We start from the raw sequence: 11,095 nt of genomic DNA on the forward strand, positions 1-11,095 counted from the left end.
GAGTGTGCTTAGTATTTGTGTATAAATTAACAGAGAATAGGATTCTTTGTTCTTGACTATGAGTACTAATGTTATCCATTCTGTGCCAATTCTAGCATTTTAGATATTAATTCATGAGAGAAAAAAAACTAACCTTGTTTTTGGGTAATCAATGTTTTAATTTGAACAAGTAATTAATATGACTCTAAAATATGAATTTTACATTATGACATTATCCTCTACATTGTAATTCTTTTTAGGTATAATGCAGGGTATATTAAGTAGAAAGCTTTTTTCTGATATATTTTGAATGTTTGCTTTTATTTCTGTTTACATCCCTATTGCTTTTTCTCTAAATATTAACAGCTTAAAATATGAATCTATTAAAATAGTACTTTTTGATGATTTTTTTTGTGTTATCTTTTAATGGGATACCATGGAGTACACAAGAGAAGCATAAAATATTTTATAAGAGATTTTTAATCTGAAGGATTTTCTTCTCACATTACTCAGTTTCAGGTACTTTAATACTGGTAAGTTCCTTCCCAAATGCAGTACAATGAGGACATTTTATTGAGGATTGGGTGAGAAATGAAACCGTTGTCAGTTTAAACAACTGGAGAAAGAATCTTTTATCTTCAAAGGTTGACTTAAGATGATGACAAGGGTTTGAGGAGATTTAATACTGACATTTGGGTAAAAATGCATCTTCACATGGAAGATTATTAATAACAAGTCAGCATTTCACCAGACTCTAAATAAGAAAGGATTTTAATATGCTTCTCTGCTTGGAGCATGGTCTTTTTTTGGATATAAATTTGAACAGTGATCAGAGTTACAATCCAATGAGGTCAGGAAAAGAAAAAAAAGAAAGAATGATTTAAATGTTTTAGAAGATTATAATTCCCTTTATTTATGAATTTGTAACCCGGAGAAAATAATTAATTGTACAGAGTAATCATGCCTGCTTCTATTATTTTGGTATTCCTTTGGAAAGTTGTGAAGGTGTCAGGCGGTCCACCAGGTGGTAGTGGTGATCTGCTTGGGAGGGGGAAGAATTACTGCTTAATTTTCCCGTGAAATGCCCTTTGTCCTGTCTCCCAATGATGTAATGTCAGAGTCTCACAAATAAAATGGATAATTTCATCAGACATCTGTGATGCCTCAGATTTGGCTGCCTCTTTGCCCAGGCACAGTGAGATTAGTATTGGAGTCACCAGTGGGGACCACTTACACAGTGTGTTTGCCAGTAATTAATACAAAACTGGCTTTTCACTGCATTGCCAGTAAATAAGAATCCATGCCCGGCAGCCTTTTTCTCTGAGACCATTAGGCCACGTCTTCTTTTTGTAACCTGACATTAATAGAGGCTTTCCCACTGCATTCTTCAAGGTTAAAGTGCACGTTGGGTATATATTTTTTTAACTTGAAACATTTTTACTTAAACATTTAATAAACAATTTAAAGATGGATTTTAAGGATATAATCATTTCTTATTTTCTGTTGTGTAACAGTAGAAGCCAGAATCAAAAGAAGAAAGCAGACCAAGTATAGAAAAGGGGGTAAAAAATGATTTTACTCTAAATCATTATGTCCTTTCAGGGGCCTATCATGACCCATAAACTACCTACCTAACTAACCATACACACACACACACACACACACACACACACTCATCCCTTATTTTTTTTCATCCCTTATTCTTTCTGGTAGTTACATGGGAATACCCAATTTCCCAGTGGAAAAAGGACAACATGAACTGTTGATGCCAACAGAATGTTATGCTGGGTATTGTAAGCAAACAATGTCACAAATAGACTGTTTATTTATCCTATTAAAATTACATTAGCACTGATGACAGTTTTGTAGTATGAGATTATATTGTAACATATCATTCACCAAGTTGAATAATCATACCCACTGAATACACAGTTAAGGAGATCCCAGCTACAGCTTTTATGAGTACACATCCTGGGTTTGTTACATGCTATGTTTCTATGAAATCTGTGAGTAAATGTAGAAACATTGAAATTCTTCCTCTCTCTCTTTAGAGTTTTCTTGGTGCGGGATAGTCAGAGTAACCCCAAAACTTTCGTCCTGTCAATGAGTCATGGACAAAAAATAAAGCACTTTCAAATTATACCGGTAAGTAATTTGTGATTTCACATTCGTATATTAGATATGATCTTAATGCATAAGCTTTTGGAAACTTTGTTTTTCTGTTGTTCCTTTTATTAAATATAATGTGGGAGCTTGTGCTTTGACCAGAGTTAAGTTTGGCAGAAATGGTTTTATGAGCCTGAATTAATATAAGAAATACAGGAATTGTAAAAATTAAATTTATCTTTTTTCCACAAAATATGATTTAGCAATATTGTATAGACCCCATGCCACCTATTGTTAAAAGGCCACTAAAGATTCTTTTTTCTGAGTTCTAACCATTCCTTAAAAAAACGTTATTTTAAAACCCTTTCTCTTCTCTTTTCTCAAAGACATTTTTTGCTATTATTGTTGCTAGTTTTTATTCATTTGTTTTAAATTATTTGTATAGAAACACAGGAACTGTGAAATTGGTGGACATTTAAATAATCCTGGGAACATTTTTAAAATATCTGTGACTCTGTTTTTGGCTGGCTCAACTTGCTTTGGGATTTTTTTTTTTTTTTTTGCTTCTGCTGTTGTGTGTCAACATGTGCACATATGTACATATGTGCGTGCATATTGGAATCAGGCAGAGTAAAACAGATTCAGTCTACTTTCAGGAAGATCTTATTTAAATTTCTGGTGCTTTCCTTTGAATTGCCTCTTTTTGAAATCATCCAAAGGCCATATAGAGTACCAACCCTGCTTCTTTGATTATTTGATCAGTGTTCCCAGCAAGTATGAGCGTTTAATGCTAGAAGACTTCACCACCAAACAAAAAAAGTCAACTGACATTCCATTAGCATAATATTTCATTGCTTCAGAATGAATTTGCTGATAAAAGTTATGTGAATAGTCATTTTTTAATATACTGAGGCATTAAATAGACAATGTTTAGAAATAGAAATTAATTTCTATACACGGAAGCATTAAAATCTCCTGTCTACTTTTACACTGAATAGTACAGATTTCTCTCTGTTCATTGACTCAAAATAGTTAAACTATCCTCACTAAACAGAACTCTGGGAGAATTAGATGTAGAGAAAGTGGAGGCATGTTTCTTATCCAAGGATCAGATGATACTTCTTTTAAATGTAAGTGAAGTTAAAAAAAAAAAAAAAAAGAAGTGGACATACCATGCTGTTCTCTGCACAGTCCTTAATTTTATAAACTTGTCAATTTTGGCATGAAGACATAGCTTGCAGTGGAACAACCATCATTCTTCTGGATTCTTTACTCTCTTTACCAGCTTGTTGCTTTTCCTCTTGCAGGTGGAAGATGATGGTGAAATGTTCCACACGCTAGATGATGGCCATACTAGATTTACGGATCTAATCCAGCTGGTGGAGTTCTACCAACTCAACAAGGGCGTTCTTCCTTGCAAGTTGAAACATTATTGTTCTAGGATTGCTCTATAGCTGAACCAGAAGTGATGTGTTAAACTGTTGAAGAAAAAAGACTCAAGGGGGAAAAATTAAAAAGAGAGCATAAATAAGGGTAAAAGCATACTGTGGTGAAAGGAATATTTCACCTGCAAGTTATAAAAAATAGTTCGTGCATTGCAAATAAGCAAAAACTTGGATTGGCATTACAATCATCATTTAAAATTTGTTAAGTTGAAATTAAACCTTAGGAAAAAATGACTTGGAGTGTTCTTGTGTGGTTTCATATTACTGTATTTTCTTCAAATATGCATACTTCAAACATTTATCTGCTCCTTTTTAAAATATGACAGCACTAGAATTCTCAAACACCAAATATGAAGAAGAAATCGGGTTTCAGAATGATTTTTTGCAAACTGAATTCCAGTTATACTACTTTTTTAATATTAAGAAGCATGAAAAATCTTTAGTTATTAATTAAAAGAAACTATACATGACTTGTTAATAAAACTAAAAACAATTCTAAATTGTATGTTCCCTGGTTTTATTATAGTCAAAAGATCAAATCATACTTTGTGGTAGCAGCTTAAAATTATTTTGAAGTAAATTTTTTTTTTTTTTTTGTCTAGAAAACTTTCATTAAAGTCATTGAATTACTAACTGTACCATAAAAATCTATACTAGTATTGTACATATTGGTGGCACATTGTTAATTGCACTTTTTTCATTTCTTAATAATTGGCTGAGATTATCTATTTTTAAGAAAATGATCAAAATATTGAAAAAATTTTGATAATTTGCACACACTTTATGATATATAAACTATGATAACATAACATTGTCACCTTAATATTTCATGTTCAACTCATGCTCTTTCAGAACATTCATTAGATCCTTTCATTAGTAATTCAGTAAACCAATCAAAATAGGTAGAAAGAAAGATTCAAGACCTATGAGGATCCTAATAGGTAAATCTTTGTTCTTCTCTTTGTGCCCCTTTTAGTTTTTTAGCATGGCAACATCAATATGGAAGCCAAAGATTTTGAAAACTTGAGACAGTAACCTCCCTGTTACCACTCCAAGACAATCTGGGATGTTTTCTCTTTTTAGTTTTGTTTGTTTGGTTGGGTTTTGACATTGTTGTTTTTGTTGTTGTTGTTCTATGATTCTTGTTCCCAGTTTGGTGGGAAGAATAATCATTGTTCTTTAAAAAAAAGAGGAGAAACAAAACATCAAGTAAACCTCATTGTTATACAAAATATTGCCCATCCCCTCTAACTGTAACAATCTTGTGGGAAAGATAGGTTTTTTTAAATCAATATTTCAAAACTGCGTAATTCACTTTTAGATTACAAACTATACATTTTTGTTAACAAAGAATAGAACACATTCATGAAATGTGAATAAAATCAATCATCACTAAAAAAGAATTATTTATTGGATTTTTAATATTCACTTCACTTCTCTGTGCAAATCTAACTCCTAAAACAATGAAACTTAGAACATTAATCTACTGTTATAAATTACAGGTCAGGGGGCTGGGGTTGTGGCTCAGTGGTAGAGCGCTTGCCTAGCATGTATGAGGTACTGGGTTCGATTCTCAGCACCACATATAAACAAATAAATGAAAAAAGGTCTACCAACAACTAATAAAAAATTTAAAATAAATAAATAAATTACTGGTCAGGTGTCCACAAACCCTGAAAGACACAGGACTTGCTGGTGGAATAGTGGGAGGTAACCACACTTGACCCTTTTAAACTTTCATCATGGGCCTGGGTATTTCTGATTTATTTCCAATTTACAGAAACATTCTGTGTTATGAATTATATATTTCTCATGATATCTCCATTTCAAACAAATATCATAAAATGTAATATTTAAAATACTAAATTCTTATAATTTGATCAATTTGTGCTTGTATTTGTTATTTGTGTTTCTAACTTCGTTGCTAATCTAAAGTTACTGTTGGGGAGCTCAGATTTTATATGAAATTGCTTACTTTAATTTTAAATCAAAAGTCAAAATTACTGAGGAAAGGGTCATGGAGTGTTTTAGTCAGCTTTTTTACTGCTGCAACCAAAAGACCTGACAAGAGCAATTAGAGGAGGAAAAGTTTATTTGGGGGCTCACAGTTTCAGAGGTCTCAGTCCATAGACAGCTGACTCCATTCTTTGGTATCTGAGATGAGACACAACACTATGGCAGAAATGTGTCGTGGAGGAAAGCCATGGCCACCAGGAAGCGGAGAGAGAGCAAGCTCTCCTCACCAGGGATAAAATATAAACCCTAAAGGCACATCCCCAGGTACCCACCTCCTCTGACCACACCTTACCTGACTATGGTTAATCCCTGTCAGTGGATTAATGCAGTAGATTAGTTGAAGACTCTCATGACCCAATCATTTCACTCTAAATTTCTTGCATTGTTTCACACATGAGCCTTTGGGAGACACCTAATATCTAAACCCACAACACGGAGGGAAATTATTGTTTTCTTAATTTCTTTTAAAAAGGGGTACTTACCTCTGTGTGGCTGTGTGTGTGTGTGTGTGTGTGTGTAAATTTACTATGATATTAAATCTTAGAATATCAGACACATTCACAGGCACTCCAGTGTTGAAATGCTTTCCCCAGAACATGTAAATTACATTTGGAATCCTTTCCATTGTGATTTAGCCATGTTATATTATTTTGCCCCAGTCTGGATGGGAATGATGACAGATTAGCTCTGTTTTCTTCTATTTATGTTCATATGTGGGAGTTGGCATGCCTCACTCTCTCAGAAAGAAGGGAGTGCCACAGCCATCCAATCCTTGATGTTCTTTTTTATTTCCATATATTGAAGGAATAGGTAACTATTTTGAAACATTTGGAAGAACTAATCAAACAAGATTAAAATTATAAGGAGTGCTGTAATTTGAAATAATTACTTGTTTCACCTGTATTAGAAAGTTCCGATTTATATGAGTAGACTTTTATTTTACTCTGTTTCAGGGTGCTCAGCATCAATTAATCCATGTGGTCTCTGTCTTTTGAACACCAACAAGGATAACTCTACTCGTGGTGGTTGTATTCTGGTCGGCAGATCAGACTGTTCCCTGGATCCTAATTACCCTGAGGGGGAATGATTGTCATTGGCAAAGGTTACAGCTTGGCATTCCAAGCTGGCTTTACTGATTTAAAGCTGTTCCATTGCTAGGAATTCTCATGCTTTGTGGTGCCTTGGTTCCATTTGGTGGTCTAGTAAAGCCTACGGACCCCTTTGATAGAATGTTTTTAAACATGTAAAGTAAAGTAAATAGAATTTCAAAGCACATGAACTATATAGAGACATAACTATCAATGTGGTGGAAACCCTGCTGTGCTGTGCCTTGCTGTGTCTACTTCTGGCTGTATTGACTCTTGTCCATATAAGTCTTACAGTTTTCTGTCCCATATTCATTTGGGAATAGGTGGGTGATTCACAGTGTTACTCATACTACTATTGGGGCACAGAGTAGTTTTTGTGAAATGTAGGGTTATTGTAACATTCACTGAATATTCCCTCAGCCAAACCTCCATGTTTACCTCTTGTAGAGTGTGTCACCTTGTGCCAGTCTTGGATCTCACACTTAGACCTTCTGGGACCTTTAGGAACACTCATAACTGGGGTACTGCTTAAAATGTCTCTAACTGCATATTCCACAGATCACAAATTAGAGGGATTTTTTATACATTATTTAAAAAGGATTTTAGTGATGGCCTTAAGAAAGGCCAACCTTTTGGCGGAGCACATCACAATAATGATCTAAAAGTTCATAGCAGAAATCCCTCAAATGAATTTCTCACTGTCATAAATACTTGTTTCTCAGTTGGAGTATCAAGTGTTCAGTTTTTTGCCATGCCAATATCCTTTGTAAGTATAAATAATTCACCACCTTCTAATTCAGAGCCACACAATACACAGGGCCCCAGGAACCAGAGTTGAAATTTTAGCTCTGCCGTCATACTTTGTAGATTTGAATTCTAGCCCATTCTGAGTAGCTTTAAAGCTTAGTCAAGGAGTGTTTTGGGTTTATTTTTCCCCTAGAGGGAACTACCCCCACCACTAAGCACTGCTATTTCCATCATCACCACCACTTTTGAAACTGTCTTGGCAATTAAATGAAATCATTCAAATAAAACACTCAACACATTGTCTAGAATCCTAATGTATGTTATTATTGCATTAGTCATTGTATGTTTAGGTCCTCCACCTCGCAACATTCTTCTTTCCATGTGGTGCAGTTTTTGTGCTACCTCTCGTCTATCCTTCCTGCAGGAGCAATACACTGTACTTTCCATGTTGTGCCTCTGCCCTTGTTTCAGTCATTGTGATGAGTCTGCTTTGATGAAAGTACCCATGAGCACTGCAGCAGGGTCCTGCCATCCATTTGTGGGACTGAGTAGACAATCAAAGTGTGCCTACCTATACTAGATCCCACAGATGACCATGGTTTCTTTTACCTGTGATTAAAAGGATAAAAATATGATTTGGGATTCTTATATATTGTCTTACTTCCTTTCTAAATATAGTGGTTGATATGATGGGAAGTAGAGAAAGTTGAAGACTTTCTTTAGAGTAATTGCCTGGACAGTGTAGGGAAGCCGAAAGAACACTTTCTAGGTGATTGGTTCATCTTGGAGGAATTAGCAAACTTTTATGTGAATGTGCCCTCCTCTGATTTTTTTAACTCTTATTTTTTTATTTGTTCTTATTAGTTATAAATGACAGTAGAATGCATTTTGACACATCATACATAAATGTATAACTTCTGATTCTTCTGGTTGTACATGGCTACACTGGTCGTGTAGTCATATATGCATATAGGGTAATGATGTCTGAATTTATTCTACTATCCTTCCAACCCTCATACCCCCTCCTGTCCCTTCACATCCCTCTGCCTAGTCCAAGGTACCTCTAGTCTCCCTGCCCCCATTGTGAATTAGCATCCTCATATCAGAAAAAAAAAATATTCAACCTTTGTTTTGGGGGGATTGACTTATTTCACTTAACATGATATTCTCTAGCTCCATCCATTTACCTGCAAATGCTATAATTCCATTCTTCTTTAAGACTGAGTAATACTCCATTGCGTATATATGCCATCTTTCCTTATCCACTCATCTGTTGAAGGGTACCTAGGTTGTTTTTATAGCTTAGCTAATGTGAGCTACTAAAAATATTGATGTGGCTGTGTCACTGTAGTATGCTGATTTTAAGTCCTTTGGGTATAAACCAAGGAGTGGGATAGCTGGGTCAAATGGTGGTTCCATTTCAAGTTTTCTGAGAAATCTCCATACTGATTTCCATACTGGCTGCACCAATTTGCAGTCCCAAGAGCAGTGTATGAGTGTATTTTTTCCCCACATCCTCGCCAACATTTATTGTTGCTTGTATTCTTGATGATTGCCATTCTGACTGGAGTGAGATGAAATCTCAGTGTAGTTTTGATTTGTATTTCTCTAATTGCTAGAGATGTTGAACATTTTTTCATATATTTGTTGATCAGTTGTATTTTTTCTTCTATGAAGTGTCTGTTCAATTCCTTACCCCATTTATTGATTGGGTTATTTTTATTTATTTAATGTTAAAGATTTTTTTCCCTAGAGATTAATGCTCTATCTGAGGTTCCTTGGTAAAGATTTTTTCCCAGTCTTTAGGCTCTATTCATGTTGATTGTTTCCTTTGCTGTGAAGAAGTTTTTAGTTTGAACCCATCCTGTTTATTGATTCTTGATTCTACTTCTTGTGCTTTAGGAGTCTTGTTAAGGAAGTCAGTTCTTAAGAGGATATGGTGAAGATATGGGCCTATTTTTTCTTCTGTTAGGCACAGGTCTCTGTTCTAGTGCCTAAGTCTTTGATCCACTTTGAATTAAGTTTTGTACAGGGTGAGAGATAGGGGTTGTATTTCATTTTGTTACATGTGGATTTCCAGTTTTCCCAATACCATTAGTTGAAGAGGCTGTCTTTTCTCCAATAAATGTTTTTGGCGTCATTGTCTAGTATGAGATAACTGTATTTATGTGGGTTTGTCTCTGTGTCTTCTATTCTGTATGATTGGTCTACACATTTGTTTTGGTGCCAACACCATGCTCTTCTTGTAACTATTGCTATGTAGTATAGTTTAAGGTCCGGTATTGTCATGCCTCTTACTTCACTCTTGGTAAGGATTGCTTAGGCTATCTGGATCTCTTATTTTTCCAAATGAATTTCATGATTGTTTTTTCTATTACTTTGAAGAACATCATTGGTATTTTAATAGGAGTTGCATTAAATTTGTATAGTGCTTTTTGTAGTATGGTCACTTTGAAGATACTAATTCTGCTTTTCCAGGAGCATGGGAGATCTTCCCATCTTCAAGGGTCTTTAATTTCTTTCTTTAGTGTTCTGTAGTTTTCATTGTAGAGGTCTTTCACCACTTTTGTTAGATTGATTCACAATTATTTTATTTTTTTTGAGGCTATTGTGAATGGGGTAGTAATTTCTAATTTCGTAATTTCTCTTTCAGTAGATTCATCACTTATGAATATGGAATGCATTTGATTTGTGGGTATTGATTTTATATCCTGCTACTTTGCTGAAATCATTTACTAGTTCTAGAATGTTGTGCTGTATTTTGTCAAGTGATTTTTCTGCATTTATTGACACGATCATATGATTCTTATCTTTAAGTCTATTGATGTGATGAATTACATTTATTGATTCCAAATGTTGAACCAACATTGCATCCCTGGGATGAACTCCATTTGATCGTGGGGCACTGTCTTTTAAATATGTTTTTGTATACAATTAGTCAGAATTTTATTGAAAATTTTGGCATCTATGTTCATCAGAGATATTGGTCTGAAATTTTCTTTCCTTGATGTGTCTTTGTCTGGTTTTGGTATATCAGGATGATACTAACATCAAAGAATGAGTTTGGAAGAGTTCCCTCCTTTTCTACTTCTTGGAATAATTTGAGAAGTATTGGTGTTAATTCTTCATTGAAGGTCTTGTAGAACTCGGCTGAGAATCCATCTAGTCCTGGGCTTTTCTTTATTGGTAGACTTTTGATGGTGTCTTCTATTTCGATACTTGAATTTGACCTGTTTAAATTGAGTATGTCCTCCTGATTCAGTTTGGGAAGGTCATATGTCTCTAGAAATGTGTCAAATCTTCAAGAATTTCTATTTTATTGGAGTATAAGTTTTCAAAATAGTTTCTAATTATCTTCTGTATTTCAGTAGTATCTGTCATGATATTTCCTTTTTCATCACAAATTTTAGTAATTTGAGTTTTATCTCTCTTTCTCTTTGTTAACATTGCTAGGGGTTTATCAATTTTATTTATTTTTTTCAAAACAACAACTTTCTGTTTTGTCAGTTTTTTGAATTGTTTCTTTTGTTTCAATTTCTTTGATTTCAGTTCAGATTTTAATTACTTCCTGTCTTCTACTGCTTTCAGTATTGGTTGATTCCTCTTTTTCTAGGGCTTTGAAATGTAATGTTAGGCCATTTATTCATTGACTTTCTATTCTTTTAATGAATGAGCTCAATGTAATGAACTTTCCTCTTAATACTGCCTTCATAG

General features: G+C 34.3%; 1 protein-coding gene across 3 annotated transcripts in view; it reads left to right on the forward strand.

Moving 5' to 3' along the window:
- The window catches only part of Grb14 (growth factor receptor bound protein 14), a 112,939-nt gene extending 108,741 nt beyond the window's left edge, over positions 1-4,198 (forward strand). The window contains exons 11-12 of one of the 3 annotated variants that reach the window (XM_071619125.1): positions 2,031-2,124; positions 3,393-4,198. In XM_071619125.1, the coding sequence (XP_071475226.1) occupies positions 2,031-2,124; positions 3,393-3,539 (241 nt within the window). In that variant the 3' untranslated portion in view covers positions 3,540-4,198. The remainder of the gene's footprint in view (positions 1-2,030; positions 2,125-3,392) is intronic. The other 2 variants (XM_071619124.1, XM_071619126.1) reach the window with 2 other exon arrangements.
- Positions 4,199-11,095: the final 6,897 nt, after the last annotated feature.

The sequence above is a fragment of the Marmota flaviventris genome, chromosome 11 (assembly GCF_047511675.1).
Source record: "Marmota flaviventris isolate mMarFla1 chromosome 11, mMarFla1.hap1, whole genome shotgun sequence".
NCBI lineage: Eukaryota > Metazoa > Chordata > Mammalia > Rodentia > Sciuridae > Marmota > Marmota flaviventris.